Raw genomic sequence first — 16,909 nt, 5'->3', positions numbered from 1 at the left:
ACTATTCCCTATTTTGTGCATCCCGACCCACGGGAGTTCTCCAGGCTTAGGATTGCTCTTGACAACATCCTACCTGGGGGTGCCTCTGAACATTTTAAGTATCAGGTTCTCACAGACCATCTTAAATTAGAGGAAGCTCAGCTGATAGCAGATTCCTTTTGCAACTCTCCACATCCATTTACAGACACAATGGATGCCCTGTTCAGGCAGTTTGGCCAGCCGCACCAGCTTGCCTTGGCCCGCATAGCTGAACTGATGGATGGACCAGACATCCGCAGTGGGGATGGAGAAGCGTTCCGCATGTTTGCTTTACGAGTGCGTTCCCTGTTAGGCATGTTAGAGCAGCTAGGAAGAGAAGGCAACATTGAACTCCAGTGTGGATCTCATGTTTCTAGGTTGCTAAGTAAGCTTCCACAGGAACTCAGAAGCAGTTTCAGAAGGAGAGTTCATCCCACTGAGGTCCCCATCCCAACGCTGTATGATCTTGGAGAGTGGCTGGATTTTGAGATGCAAGTGTATGAAGACAACACCAGGTTCTTGACTCCTACCAGAGACAACCAAAGGAAAAAAGGCATGGATAAGGATAAGAAACTGGCTTCAAGAACTACAGCATTACTTCTTAGTGCTGGGAAATCAGGAGACATCAAAGTTTCGGAGCTGCCACAGACTGCCAATACTTCTGAGAAAACTAAGAGTAAAATGTACTGTTCCTACTGTGACCACTCTACTCATTTCTTGAATGGCTGTCAGGACTTTCAGCAGCTCACAAAGGAACAGAAAGTGCTGTGGATAAGAACAAATAACCGCTGCTGGCGCTGTGGTAGAGGACATCAGTCTGCCAAATGTACTCTCAGAGTAACCTGTAAAACCTGTGGTCGTAGACACCTGCTGATATTACATGATGTTAATGAGAAGTGGCAGGGGAAGGGGGACACACCGGAAAAGGGGAAACCTCCAGAACAAGGAACCATTGTGGGTGCCTGTCTAACAAGCACTCTGGACGATAGCCTTTATGTTGGACGTTCCCTAACGAAGCGTAAAGTGTTACTCAAGATAGCCAAGGTCCGACTGAGTAATGGAAGCAAAAGCATGGACGCCTTTGCCGTTCTGGATGATGGTTCAGAACGATCCATTCTGCTTCACAGAGCTGCACGTGAGCTTGGTTTGGAAGGTGAGCCTGAAGCCCTTGTACTCCACACAGTGAAAAGGGACTCACGGGTCATTCATGGCAGCGCAGTCTCATTCTCGGTCTCCCCCATAACTCAACCAGCGAAGATATTTGGGATCAATCGAGCCTTCACAGCTAAATCTCTGCCCCTTGCTGAACATAGTCAACCCACTGAGGCTCTTCAGAGAAAATACAAACATCTGCAGGATCTTCCACTTCAACCAATAAACACGGTGCAACCACTCCTCCTGATTGGATCTGACTTCCCACATTTAATCACTCCTACCGAACCTGTCCGCTTGGGAAATACAAGTGGACCAGCAGCAGTCAGGACTCGTCTAGGTTGGACATTACAAGGTCCTGCGGAAGGAATAAAACCAGGATCAGATGAACAACAATGTCACTTCATTTCATTTCAGTCTCCCGACACTGAGTTGCATCAACAGATTGAAAGACTCTGGCAACTGGATGTTCTTCCATATCGAAGCTCCAAGGTAGTAACAAGGTCCCGCCAAGATAGTGAGGCTTTGCGTATCCTGGAAGAGAAAACCGTCAGAGTCGAGGTTAGCGGGATACGCAGATATGCCACTCCAATGCTTCGCATTAAGGGCGCAGAACCGCTGCATACAACTCCCGAAGCAACTCTCCCCCTTCTCAGAAATATCGAAAGGAGACTGGTGAAAACTCCTGATCAAGGGGAAGCATATAAGTCTGAGATTAAGAAACTGGAGGATGCTGGATACATACTTAAACTGCAACCTGGAGATGTGGAGAAGTCTGAGGAAGCTTGGTACATTCCACATCACATGGTTCAGCATAACAATAAGAAGAGAGTGGTATTCAACTGTTCATTCCAGCATCAAGGGAAAAACTTGAACAAACTGCTTCTACCTGGTCCTACTTTAGGCCCATCCTTGTTGGCTGTACTTCTTCGCTTCCGCGAACATACAGTGGCCATCTCCAGTGACATTAAGGCGATGTTTCATCAGGTGAGACTCCTCCCTGAAGACAAATCATTGCTGCGGTTCCTTTGGAGAGACTTGAAGAGAGAGGAACCTCCAAGTGTCTACGAGTGGCAGGTGCTCCCTTTTGGGACGACCTGCAGTCCGTGTTGTGCCACCTATGCCCTGCAAAAGCACATTCGAGATCGCAGCCAGCCTGGAGAGGACATCCGTGAGGCAGTTGAAAAGAGCTTCTATGTGGATAATTGTTTGCACAGTTTCAGCACCGAAGTGGAAGCCAAGATGTTAGTCGACAAGCTACAAGCTATCCTTGCTGATGGAGGATTTGATTTAAGACAATGGGCCAGCAACGTACCTTCAGTGATCAGTCACCTCCCAGAAGATGCCAGGTCCACCAGCAGCAATTTGTGGATAAATCAAAATCAGCTTGACTCATTCGAATCCACACTTGGTCTCCACTGGCATTGTCCTACAGATCTGCTGCACTACAAGCATCTTCCAACTAGGGACCACTCAGTGACAATGCGAAGTATTTACAGAACTTTGGCTAGCTTGTATGACCCCTTGGGTTACATTATCCCTTTCACCACCCGAGCTAAGGTTGTCATTCAGCGTCTTTGGGACAAGAAAAGAGAGTGGGACGACCCAAGACTCCCTGAAGACCTGCTGCAGACATGGGAAATCTGGCAAGCAGAGTTGCCTGATTTGGAGAAGATTTCTTTACCCCGATGCTACACCACAGCAGCTTTAGATATGCCGGACAGCAAAAGGGACATTCATGTGTTCTGTGACGCATCTGAGCAGGCATATGGCTCAGTTGCCTATCTAGTCACAGAAGCTCCAGACGGGCTCAAGGAAGTCGCCTTTCTAGCAGCAAGGTCACGAGTTGCTCCACGAAAGCAGCTGTCCATTCCAAGGCTGGAATTGTGTGCAGCTCTTACTGGTGCCCAGTTAGCTCATGTGCTAAAGACTGAACTCAACGTACCTATCCAGAGAGTTTTTCTGTGGTCAGACTCCACCACTGTTCTAACTTGGTTGCAGTCTGAGTCATGCCACTTTAAAGTGTTTGTTGGGACCCGAGTGGCAGAAATCCAAGAGCTGACATCACCTCACGACTGGCATTTTGTGCCGTCGAGGGAGAATCCGGCAGATGACATCACCAGGGGAAAAACTCTAACGGAATTATCGTTCATCTCCAGATGGTCACAAGGACCACCCTTTCTTCAAGATCCTGTTGACAAATGGCCGCTCAGGCCCTCACTTCCAACACTAGATGGCGAAGATGAGTTAAAACGTTCGGCGTTTTGTGGAACCATGTCAGACATTCCAAGATCCACCATCCCTGATGTCACACAGTATCCAACTTTCAAGGATCTTGTCGAGGCCACGGTGAGACGCGTTCATGGGGCGGCTTACATTCCTGGCACCTCCACAGCAGATGATTATCGGAAGGCTGAAATGGAAATATTGCGTCAAACTCAAGAAGAGAGCTTTCCTACTGAGTTTCCCAAACTCAAGTCAAATCAGAGGGTTGGACCTAGCAGTCGCTTATACCTCTTAGATCCACAGTTTGACCAATCTATAGAGCTCATTCGTGTGGGAGGCCGGCTGCGACGTGCCACTGAGCTGGAAGAGGATTCTATACACCCCATAGTCCTTGATTCCCGTCATCCCGTGACAGGGTTAATTATTAAAGATGTGGATGAACAACTTCACCACCCAGGACCAGAGAGAGTATTCGCTGAAATAAGGAGAAGATTCTGGATCCTCCGGGGCAGGGAGGCGGTTCGACGCTATCAGCGACATTGTGTTGGCTGCAAACGATGGAGGGGAAAACCAGTCGCTCCTCAAATGGCTGATTTACCACCATCCAGACTCAGAACATTTAAACCACCGTTCTACTCCACCGGAGTGGATTGCTTCGGACCCTACGTCATCAAGGTTGGTAGACGACATGAAAAGAGGTGGGGCGTCATTTTCAAATGTATGACCACCAGGGCCGTACATACAGATGTGATGTCAAGTCTTGATGCTGACTCATTCTTGTTGGCCCTCAGACGTCTGATATCACGCCGAGGGAAGCCCTTTGAAGTTCTCTGTGACCGAGGCACAAATTTTAAAGCTGGAGAACGTGAACTTAAAGAGGCATTCCGAACCCTTCAGCCACAGATCCAGGAGCAGTTGGCAAGTCAACAAATTGACTTCAGATTCAACCCTCCAGGATCACCACATTTTGGTGGATGTTGGGAAAGGGAGATTAAATCACTGAAATTGGCACTCACTACGACTTTGGGAGTTCAGAGCGTGACGGAGGAGGTTCTACGGACACTCTTGGTGGAAGTTGAAGGAATACTCAATTCGAAACCACTTGGCTATGTTTCAACAGATGTAGCTGACCCAGATCCCATCACCCCTAACATCTTATTGATGGGGCGGCTGGACCCTTCTCTTCCTCAAGTCAAGTACCCAGAGGTGGAGCTCACTGGTCGGAGGAGATGGAGACATAGTCAAGTGTTAGCCGACCACTTTTGGAAACATTTCCTAAAATTCTACCTTCCAGGCCTTCAGGCCCGCAACAAGTGGCAAGAGAACGCTGAAGACCTACAGATTGGGACCGTTGTAATGATAGTAGACCCACAGTTGCCACGGGCTCTTTGGCCGATTGGCACAATCAAAACAGTTTTTCCTGGAACAGATGGAAGGATTCGCACTGCTGAAGTCCAAGTGAAGGAACGCAGCTATATTCGCCCAGTAGTCCGTCTAGTGAAACTGCCAGAAGTCCCAGATTAAATGGTCTGTCTTGACCGTGAACAGTTTCCCAAGTTGCAAATTATCATAGACAATTTGGGGGCGGCTGTGGAAAAGACTGGAAACTTGTCTGCCAGTGCATCAAAGGCTGATCTGGAACATCATTGGCCGGCTCGCCTGCCAATCATAATCAGCATCGACCAATCAGCGCTTCAGGATTCCGGGACTTAGCAGAGCAGCAGCACAGGACGGCGATGGAGTGCAGGAGGACTGTGAGCGAGCAAAACCGGACTTTCCAGTAGTTTTAAGTTGTTTAGGCCACTCAAGAGAGCTTTGTGTGTGCATGCAGCTAACTAAACCATGCACAAAGGAACTGTAATGTGAGCAGAACTAAAATAAACGACAAAAGACAAGTAACGCCTCATCCTTGACCGGATGCCCGCAGCCTTTCCCCCTAAGAGTAACCAAGCCTTTAGTACATATGCCAAAAAAAAACAGCCAATAATTGTTAATTGCGAAATGATTTTCACCTGTAATTAACCGATTCAACATCCAGTCTTGAAATGATTCATGCATCTTTTTTATGCAGAACAACATATTGACTTCTTTGAGAAGTCACTGGACTATGACCGAGATTTTGATATGCATGAACATATAAAAATGATGGAAGTCACTGTACTGTGTTGTGTGCCCTAGGTTCAGAGTTTGATTTGTGCTCATGCAGCATTCAGCTACAAAGTCATCCTCAGCTGCCCAATCCTCATCATCAGTAAAGTCTCTGCAGGTAACCATATTGTGTTCATCTAGAGATGATATCAGACATGTTATAATTTTATGATTCAAAGTATTTAAAAAAACATAACTTACTTTGAGTAACTTAACAGTATGTCTAAAATATTACACTAACAGTGCATATATTCTGTCATATGTATCAAAATACATATTAAAAGTAATCAGCTGAAATGGTCAGCAACAGACTGGAGCCAAAAACCTCTTCCTTCTCTAAAATGAAGGGGAAAGATGCTGCAGGAATGAACTGAAAATTAGCATCAAATATGCTGTGACTTTTATTGACAACTGTGAATGTTCCTTGAGGATGATTTCATGGTGTAATGTGACACTATAAGTGTGTGAGACAACTCTACTTGCCCTTTTCCAGTGACTAAGCCACCACCAGAAATGACAGGGAAAGTAAGGAAGAGAAGAAATATGAAAAAGAAAGGCTTGGGTGAATATTTAAGGAGGATGAATAACTTTAAAAGGGATAGATTCTTATGATGAAGGCAGATTCAGGATGACCTTCATGTGTACAAACATACATATGCATATACATTTGAAAATAAGAAATGACTGCAATCACCTTAAAATAAAGACAAACGAGACGCAGCGTGGACATGGAGAGAATGGACTGGAGGCATTGTTTGCCGCTTTTTTTGGTGACAGAAATGCCACTTATTCATTGCTGGAGAACATTTCTATTCAGTGCTATTGGTATGTGGTCTAATTCTTCTCAGTTGCCTTGGTGACATGCACATCAGGAGGACAACACAGCATCTCGCAGCCTTCCAAAGAAAGGCTCTGAACTGTTAATTAAAAGGCAAAAAAAAAAAAAAACCCACACACACCTGCCAACAAGGAGGAACTCCCCATAAACCCCCAGTCGCCTCATGGCCATCAGCAGACCTCGAACAGTCATGCCTTCACAGAAACACACCACCACACGAGCTTTGGGTAGACGCTCCCGTAATTTCCTCAAAAGGCGGTCATAATGTTTCTCCCCTGCGTTACTGTAGATCTTGTCTGAGTGAGCAATGCATAAACCTTCTTGAGAGGCCAGCTCCTTGAAGGCCTCCATGCCACTCTCCCCATAGTTTCCTGTAGGAGATGAAAAAAAATAGACAGTGAGATTAGTGAAAATTGAGCCTCTTATAAAATGTATTTTCTGTGTTTTATTACATTAGCCTTCTTGCACGTGATACAGTGACTGGTTCATTTTCAGTAACTGAGAGCTCAAGAAATTAAGCTTTATTTTTTTTGATTAGGACACAGTGCACATCTTGGTGTTAGCCAAGCCTTTTATTTGTAATAACAGAGTGGCATTATTAAATATGTGTAATTGCTTTCAACCATACATCTCTAATTATTCTGCTGATAGACCATCTGTCATGGTCCGGGGTCCACAGGACCCCGTGTGTTTTTGTTTTGCTTCGTTTTGTCTGTTCTGTTTGGGATTTCTTTTGGTTGTGAGGTTTAATTATTTCTAGTCCCTGGTGTTCTCTCTATATTGTGTCAGGTCTGCGTTTTTGTTCCATCGTGTTACTTCCTGTTTTATTTTGATAGTTGTCCAGTCCCAGTCTCTTGTGTTTAGTTTTGCTTCCCCTGGACTAGTCAGTATTATCAGCGTCACCTGTGTTACCACCTGTTTCCACCTCCCTCTTTAGCCCTCCTGTGTATTTAAGTCTTGTGTTTCCAGTGCCTGTTGTCGCGTCGTGGTCCCGTATTCGTCTATGTCTCCTGCTGTGTGTCCTGTTCTGCCTTCTTATTTTGCTCGGTGTTTTGCCACTAGCTCTGCCTAGTCCGGCCTTTTGTTGTGCACCTGATAATAAAGTTGTATTACCTTTTACCTGTGCCTGGCGTGTCCTGCATTGGGGTCCTCCTTCCTGCCTGCCACACAGACGATACATGACAGAACGACGCGACCCGAATGGACCCCGCGGATATGGAGGTGTACAGCGGCTCTCGCCTGGCTCTGGGGGGACCCGAATATTGGAAGGGTCCCCGACAACGCCGCTCACCTCTACAGCCTAAGCCGCAGGTTTATCGTGGGGACGGACTGTTTTTGGCTCCAGCCGCTCCCGCACCTGCCTCTCCGCTCACTCGCCCCTCTTCCCTCTCGCAGTCAGAGCAACAACGGAGGAAGAGGAATTCTCGGCGGCAGCGGAGGGAGTTTTCTCCGGAGCCAAGTGGGATGACGCCAGAGGAAGCGTTTTCCCGGTACCTGGGATATAAAGGTCCCTGGCCACCCAGTTCACTCTCTTCACTGCCGCCTCAGCCTGTTCCGGAGGGCAGGCAGCTAGACTCCCAGCAGCGGTGGAGAGGATCCCCTCCGGCGCCGTGCGGTATAAAGCCGCGGATTTCATCGCCACCATCGCTGCCGCAGGTTTCCCCGCCGTCTGCACCACCAGTATCTCAGCCCACCAACACAGTGAGTCAGTCTGTTTTGGGTTCAAAAGGAACTATTAAACCACAAACTGTTAGCAAGGCTCACATGGACAAACCTGAAACCATATCATACCGTGAAGCTATGGACTCAGCGGCTCTTGCCCTATTTGAGGAAAAGAAAACAATAATCATTCGGAGAGTGGACACTCTGTGTTTTGAACTGTTGTCTGACCCGTGTGAGGAAGAACAGAAAGCCATTGCAGCCAAGCTTCAAGGGCTGGTTGATAACTCTCCTTGGCTTCTGGATTCCTTACACGGGTTAGTAAAGGACTTTCTGGTCACCACCCTTCGCCTTCAGCCGTCCACACCTGCAGCAGCAGAGCATCTGCCCCAGCTTCAGTCTCCGTCGCCTGCATCAGCAGAGCCCCCGCTGCCACAGCCTGCATCAGCAGAGCCCCCGCTGCCACAGCCTGCATCAGCAGAGCCCCCGCTGCCACAGCCACGCACCAAGCCGCCTGCAGCAGCAGGCCCCAAGCCACAGCCACGCACCAAGCCGCCTGCCGCAGCAGCTGCAGCTCTTCCTCTGTCTCAGTCAGCTGTAGCTTCAGCTCCCCTCCAGTCTCAGTCAGCTCCTGCTCCTGTAGCTCTGCCTCGCACTCAGTCAGCTCCTGCTCCTGTAGCTCTGCCTCGCACTCAGTCAGCTCCTGCTCCTGTAGCTCTGCCTCGCACTCAGTCAGCTCCTGCTCCTGTAGCTCTGCCTCGCACTCAGTCAGCTCCTGCTCCTGTAGCTCTGCCTCGCACTCAGTCAGCTCCTGCTCCTGTAGCTCTGCCTCGCACTCAGTCAGCTCCTGCTCCAGTCGCTCTGCCTCGCACTCAGTTAGCTTCCACGCAGTCAAAGTCCCCAGTGTCAGCACTACCAGGTACCTCACAGTTGTCAATGTTAGCTGTAGCAGTCTCCCCTCAGTCTTGGTCAGCTGCAACTACCCCTCAGCTTCTGCCAGCACCTCTGGTGTCAGCCTCAGTAGCTTCCCTGTCTCAGCCCCAGTCTCTCCCGTCAGCTGCTGTAGAGTCCCTAGTCTCCCAGTCAGAGTCCCAGTCAGCTCCCCTGTCACCATCAACCTCACCATCGGACTCACCCAAACAATGCCCTAAGCAGACCCAGCCGTCGGAGGGGACGACTGCGCGCCCTGCAAAGCAGCCCCAGCCTGCACGTCCAGAGCCCACGCTGGAGGGTCCCGCTCAGTCCGAGCCTCCAGTCCTGTCTCTTCGCCGCCGCCGCCGCTGGGAGCGCGGCCGGCCTCCAGTCCTGTGTCTTCGCCGCCGCCGCCGCTGGGAGCGCGGCCGGCCTCCAGTCCTGTGTCTTCGCCGCCGCCGCCGCTGGGAGCGCGGCCGGCCTCCAGTCCTGTGTCTTCGCCGCCGCCGCCGCTGGGAGCGCGGTCGGCCTCCAGTCCTGTGTCTTCGCCGCCGCCGCCGCTGGGAGCGCGGTCGGCCTCCAGTCCTGTCTCTTCGTCGCCGCCGCCGCTGGGAGCGCGGTCGGCCTCCAGTCCTGTCTCTTCGTCGCCGCCGCCGCTGGGAGCGCGGTCGGCCTCCAGTCCTGTCTCTTCGTCGCCGCCGCCGCTGGGAGCGCGGCCGGCCTCCTGTCTCGTCTCTTCGCCGCCCACCTGAGGTCATCCATCGTCGCCGTCGCTGGGAGCGTGGTCGGCCTCCTGAGGACCCTTCTTTTTCCTGGCCTGTGATTTCTGCCCCTTGGCCCGGGCGGCCCCCTGAACATTATGGACTGGTTTCTGGCCTTGTGCTGTTTTTTGTTTGGGCCCTGTGTTTTTTTTGTTTCTGGTTCCTTGTGTTTTGTTGTTTTGGTTCCCTGGACTGCTTCGGCCATCTTTGTCCTCGTACCCTGAACTGTTTATTGGACTGTTTTTTTCTGGCTTGGTGGCGCCGATTTTTGGTTTGCCCTGTGTTTTTGTTTTGTTTTGGACCTTGTCACTTCCCTGGCAGACCCCCTGAACTGTTTTTGACTTCTGTTTTGTCTCCCGGGTTTGGTTTGTTTCGGTCCCTCCGTCCGGTTCCCCCTCCTCCCGCCCTGGTCTGGTTTGTTTTGCTTTTTTTTGTTTCGGTTGGGACGTCTGGAGCCGTCCCTTGAGGGGGGGTACTGTCATGGTCCGGGGTCCACAGGACCCCGTGTGTTTTTGTTTTGCTTCGTTTTGTCTGTTCTGTTTGGGATTTCTTTTGGTTGTGAGGTTTAATTATTTCTAGTCCCTGGTGTTCTCTCTATATTGTGTCAGGTCTGCGTTTTTGTTCCATCGTGTTACTTCCTGTTTTATTTTGATAGTTGTCCAGTCCCAGTCTCTTGTGTTTAGTTTTGCTTCCCCTGGTCTAGTCAGTATTATCAGCGTCACCTGTGTTACCACCTGTTTCCACCTCCCTCTTTAGCCCTCCTGTGTATTTAAGTCTTGTGTTTCCAGTGCCTGTTGTCGCGTCGTGGTCCCGTATTCGTCTATGTCTCCTGCTGTGTGTCCTGTTCTGCCTTCTTATTTTGCTCGGTGTTTTGCCACTAGCTCTGCCTAGTCCGGCCTTTTGTTGTGCACCTGATAATAAAGTTGTATTACCTTTTACCTGTGCCTGGCGTGTCCTGCATTGGGGTCCTCCTTCCTGCCTGCCACACAGACGATACATGACACCATCGGTGTTTAAAGCGCAACACCCCACCAGTTGTTCATTGTATCAAGCCCTGACCGAGCTGAAGCCCTGATCCACTGATAATGAGTGTCTGGGAGTTTGCTGGCTAGTGATTGCAATCAAAGCCAAGAGGGGTGACGGTTGCTGTCCTTGCTTAACTGCATGCTATCCCAATCAGGAGCCCTGCAAAGCTGTTGAGCCTAAATCTTCTATTTCCATGCGGACTGCGGTGCTTGACCAATCTGTGACGGGCTGGATTGCTGATAAGGCCCACGGATCTTTAGCAAGATACCTGGATTATGCAGACAAGTCGATCACTTGTGCATGCAGGAAGATGAATTTGCATTTGATCGAAGGTAATTAAAAACACCTTTAAATAAAAAGCTGTTGTTACTGTGTGATTGCCCTCACTGTTCCCCCCTGACATGGGTGATGAGGGAAAAGTAGTCTATCTGTGCATGGCATGGCTTTATAGAGCAAGGGAGACTGAAACAGGCATCACACTAAAGCATTTATTCTGCCACAATGTGACCATGTGTTGGTTTTCCAATAGCCCTTTGATGATATTTTCAATTGCCTCATTTCATTCTCCCACTGGTAAATGGAAATAATGATATCCAATTATTTTACTCCTTCCATCTCAGCTGTGAGACAGGTGGGTGGTGGTGCATTAGTTGACAGGCCTTTTGACAATGACCACCAAAAACCCACTCAGAGCATTGCAACCAGATGGATGATAATCGGGACAGGTAATTTATGCAATTTCACAGCCCTAGCTGTTGCTACTAGCAACAAGCTGCAATTATAACTTGAATAAGGTGGCAGGGAGTAGGAACTCATGAGCTTAAGACAGTCGTGACCGCAGTTTCAGAGATGAGTAACGATAGCTCAAAACAAATCAGTGGATTCACAGTCAACTTCTCAAAGGTCAGCGTCAGGTCTGCATAAGGCAAAATATATCAAGTCTAAATAAACTGAAACATAGAATGCCTTCAGTTAATTAAAGCTCAAAAGTTTGTACTGTGAACAAGTATCTTCCTCTTATAATATTGAGTAAGCGATGCCGCATGCAATCAAATTCACTGTCCCCAGACTGGGCTCTCATCACTCTTAAATTATGACTTCAGTCCCACAGGATCCTGCTGCAGGTATATTGAAGGTCAGACAGCTGACGCCACCTAGTTATGCCTCCAGGTACTACACCTCCCTAACTCCCTCTCTTCATCTATCTGATAGCAACCTGTGTCAAAGCCCATCTGCAACACCTGACTATAATAAGACTTTCCAAAGACATTTTGCACTCCCCATGAGTATGTAGTTCCTCAAGGGGGGATCCTGGATAATGTAGCCTGTCACTCATAATTTGGGTGCACAGTCGATGACTGTGTGTTCACCAAGACTTTAATGAAAAGCCATGGACATAATTCATGTCACAGTAATTACTTTGTCTTCCCAACCTGTCTCTCCTTTTTACCTCCTGTCTCTGCCCTAATACACTGTTCCGCTGTTAATCTGAACAAAAGAGCAAAAGAGTTCTTGAAACAAAGGTGAGCCCACTGTATGAGACATGATATTCATTTTAATTTACATGCACTGAGTGGAATTTTAAGCACTGATGTCACTTTTCAGTCCAGGGTTAGCCCTCTCACTTAACAGTGTAGTTAATTTAACATTTCCAAATGAACACCTGCATTTTAAATGATAACAAAGGCCCCGCCAGATTGCTACTTTTTAAATTTGCAACAATTACTTTAATAATGATGAGAAAGTCCGGTTTTGGATCCTAATTCTAAAGCAAACAATGCACCAAGATGGAGGAACAAAACAACAGAGCACCCAGTGCTTACTAAGCTTACACAGCTGTGCATGTTTTTTGTTTTTTGTTTGTTTGTTTTTTAAAGCAAGACATCTACAACACTGTTTTAGTGCATATAAGATGCTTTGCTGTAATTGAGACCAACACAACCCTCCAAACTAGTGAGGATGTAATACAAAGAGGTGGCTGTGACCATGTGCTACAAAAAGCTAAAGACTGATGTACAGGTACAGGGTGATGTACAAAGAGAAGTAAAGCAATTATTAAGTGTCTACCCTCAGTAGAAAAACATATATTTGTAAAGCAATCACTAAAGATAAAGCACACAAAAAAAGCTGGTCCGTGTGAATTGTTTGGGAATCCAGCCAAAACATGAACCATGTAGTTGCCCTTCACACGTGGACAATCAAACACCCAGGATTCTCACAAAGTCTTGTCCAAAAGCTGTACATGTGTCACTGTCAAGCTCAAAACTCTGGGAGCAATTGCAACAGTGCTGTGATGCTTACACTAAATGGTACACACACAGACAACAAGACTATTTGGTGCATTATTCTTGTGATTATTTTAGAGATGACTAGAGAAAGGCTCTCACCCTCAGTGTGCACTGCAGACACATAGGTCCAGTTGTAATGCTTGACGATGTCCAGCATGGCCCGGGCCTGCAGAGTGTCTGAAGGAACGACCCTCAGGAAGTACTTGAACAAAGTCTTGTCACTCAAGTCAATGCTGGTGGCAGAGTAGGCAATCTGAGGGATGTTGAAGAGCTGCAACAGGTTTTGGACCTGAATAGCCACAGAGCTGGATCCGGGTCCGATCACCCCAGCGATGGGTTTCTTGGTAGGTGGTGGCTGGTTGGATGGGGTACCGTCAATACACCATTTGGACCCGTCCTTATCATCCCGTATGGAGATGAGGGAGTCCCGGATGAATTCGATGCTCTGCTCCAGGGCGACAGAGGAGTGCCAGCAGGAGTCCCGAATCTCACAGCCAAGGCTGATGTTGGGGAGCAGGTTGGGGTCGGCGTTGATTCGATCCAACGTGTGGAACATGGCCTCGACCCTCTGGATGCCATACTGCTCGCGCACGTCCCCGCACTTCCGCTCGGCCACCTTCTCAGCAGACGGCTGGTGGTGCACGGAGAAGAGCGCGCCGATTATCACGTCTCCGTCCATGCGAGCCACGGAGCGGGAAGCAGCTCGAGGGACCACCGACCGCTCATAGATGCTGCTGCTGTGGGAGAGCACAAGAACCCGAAAGAAACACGTGGGGAGACACAGGATAGCAAAGAGACCCATCTTTACGCGTGCCAGGTTGTGCCACATCGCGTGAGCCGTGCCAACTGTGCAGGCATATCATCTGCTATCTGCCGGTACTTCCACGTTTATCCCATCCATGACCTGCGAGCACGACACCTGGGAGGCATCCACGCACATCTGCAGGAAAAAAAGACAAACTGCTGTGACATGCAAGCTAGGAGAAAAGAGGGTAGATGTGCCAAACGTTTATGAATAAAGAGTTAACTAAACACGCATGCTCCTTTACATCCCCGCCTTGCTACATATTTCTGCAGCTGGCAACCCTCCTTATGCCACTATTATCAACTACCAGGCACGAAATGCCATTGAGCAAGGCATTTATCCGACACCCAGTTGATCTGTGGCCAACAGTGGTTCAACAGTACTACTGTCTGGACTGCCAAACCATGCATCTATTTAACGCGCGTGGAGACAGTCAGCCACTTTAAACCCCCTTAGACAATTCTGTGTTTTTATTGCAAATGACCACTGGTGTGTTTTGTGCGGCTACTGTCCCTGCCATCCATTGAGAAGATCGGGCAGACAGCCGATTTCAGGACCGCGGACAGCGCGCTTTCCAAACACGTTACAAGGACGTCTTTGGGACTACTGCCTGCACTCGTCATCCCCTCAGAGACATATTCTTCACGATTTGAGTCATCTAATTTCTAACGAAAACCGAACAACAAAAACATTTATATGAATCGACACCTATGTGAGTTTAATACCTTCTCAGCAGACGGCTGAGCTACAAGATAGATAATACGCACATATACATACATCATTATTATTATCCGTCGTGCAGCCTAAGGTATCTCTCGATTTCCAACAAAAATTAGTAATAATAATAATAATAATAAAAATTATTAATAATAATAATAATAATAATAAACAAATTAAACAGTTACCTTTTATCATAGGAAACATGACATGACATGTTCTTACTGTCACCTTTAATCGATCCATGCTTCCCATTTTCCTACACACACCATACATATTTAAAGATGTTTCTTCTCGTTCGGATGTGTCAAAACTTACCTGAATCCTTGAGACATGTCGCGTGCCTTCATCCGTCTTCTGTAGCGCGTGGTCTTCGGCGATATTAGACTTGAGTCTCTCTCTGCCTCTCTCTCTCCCTTCCTCTCTCTCTCTCTCTCTCTCTCTCCCTTCCTCCCTCTCCCTCTCTATCTCTCTCTCTCTCTCTCTCGCTCTCATTTCTTGCTTGTTCTCTCGGATCCAAACATGAAAATGAAGATCCCCTCTGCAACTGTCACATTTCCCTTTTTTTTTTCTATGTCTAAGCCCATAAGTCTGCATCTTGAGGATAAGACTTGCAATGTTTTACGAAAGATAAAAATGCGAGCACTGGTCAAATAAAACCTGAATTAAAATATAATATACCAAAAAACGCGTCTGGTGAGCATTCAACTCTCTCTGCTAAAATGTGCAGGTGAGCAGCGCACTCAGAAAAACAGTTCTGTAGCAGTCCAAAGTATTTATTTGTGTGTGTATGAGAGAGAAGGAGGCTATTGTATATTATTTTTAATTAACTAGTATAATCATTTGGTATATTTTGAAAGGGAAAGAGAACATTAGATTAGCCTGGCGTTACCCGCCGTTTTGAGTCGTTTGACAGCTCGCCACAGGTGAAAAGAGTTTAGGATGCTGAGCTGCGAAGTTCAAACAACAAACAGAGAGAAGTCTCCTTCTCATATTTCCACTCACTTGAGTTTACTTGAGGCCTCTGGCTCCAGCATGAAGCTGTGGATGATTTCAGCACCGCGGATAGCACGCAGCAGAGCCTGTTGCGCCATCTAGCGGTTCGGTCGAAAAGGGATCGATGACATATCAGTCATGAGGTCAACAAAGGCCAATCACCGATCTCAGTTTGTCGACCAGATTTGATCTACCGTTAGGACGTAAGACCTGATCCAACAGCACTGATTCAGACAACATTTTACATATGCACATATTTTATTCATTGCTACGATTGAGCTACGATTACAGAGAGGACTCTGAAATCATTTCGCTCCCATGGGGCGAAGCTGTGAGTGACTGTGGTTTTGGTTTCATCTTCACCCATCATTACCATAAGCAAAGGTTTCCCTCCCGAGAGGCATGTATTCTGAACTAGTAAAGCCTTGTCGTGACTCACGCCAGGCGGTATGAATCAAAAATAAACTTATACAAAGGCGTCACTACTGCCATTGCTGGTGCCCGGGGCTCCGGGAGCGAGCATCTGATATTGAACCTAAATAAAAGTGACATGTTTAAGAAGGAGACACTGTGTGATACTGTGGCCAACTGGGGCGGGCGTGCAGTCTGCGTGGGTGGACCGCAAGGCTTTCTAACAACGACTTAAGAGCGATGTTATTCTGATTATGCAATGTTGGTCAAACCAGACACGAAACGAATCACTTAAATGAGTTTTATAAACTGGGTATTGATTTTTTTTTTCTTTTTGCCCATTTAGACTTTGCAGTGCTTCGACCATCTGATATTAATATGGTGGGTTCTTATGTTTGTAAATACATAAATAAATCACACCCAAAACAGTCTCACCTAGCTGTTTTATGTCTTCTAAACATTAATGCCATCGATCAATGTTTTGAAAAGCCTTATGTTACTAGTCCTTTTGTTCCGCTTGCAGCAATGACTGACCTTCTTATCCATGGTAGAGGATTGATAGCCTCTATTAAAAATAGCGCATAAGAAAGACTTTATAAGCAACAGTGCAAAGAATCTTACATAAATATTTGTTTTGTCTTTGAATTTTTTAGTATTATTATTTTTGCATTTACAATTTCTTGAATGTGCACAGATAGGCATGGTTTTCTGCTTGGTGAGAGGAGGGTGGAGTGATAAAGGTGAGAATTAAAAATAATCAGCTGGTCTGGAGTGGTCAGGTGTGTGTAACACAATGCCACAATCTTCTCAAGAGTGGACATCCCAGTAAATTCACCCCAAGGTCAGACTGTGCAACAATCAGAGAAAGTGCAAAAAACCCAATAGCTACATCTCAGACTCTACAGTTAGCATGTTAAATGTTAAAGAGCATGACAGCACAATTAGAAAAAGA

At 47.4% G+C, this 16,909-nt stretch overlaps 1 protein-coding gene across 1 annotated transcript in view; it reads right to left on the bottom strand.

Annotated features, from left to right (window-relative positions):
- grm1a (glutamate receptor, metabotropic 1a) overlaps nt 1–13,857 on the bottom strand; it is a 50,887-nt gene extending 37,030 nt beyond the window's left edge. Inside the window, 2 exon segments of the mRNA XM_030721189.1 lie at nt 6,504–6,753; nt 13,128–13,857. Of these exon segments, the coding sequence (XP_030577049.1) occupies nt 6,504–6,753; nt 13,128–13,857 (980 nt within the window).
- Between the last annotated feature and the right edge of the window lie 3,052 nt (nt 13,858–16,909).

The sequence above is a fragment of the Archocentrus centrarchus genome, chromosome 24 (genome assembly GCF_007364275.1).
Source record: "Archocentrus centrarchus isolate MPI-CPG fArcCen1 chromosome 24, fArcCen1, whole genome shotgun sequence".
Taxonomy (NCBI): domain Eukaryota; kingdom Metazoa; phylum Chordata; class Actinopteri; order Cichliformes; family Cichlidae; genus Archocentrus; species Archocentrus centrarchus.
This window is presented reverse-complemented; position numbering and strand designations above follow the sequence as displayed.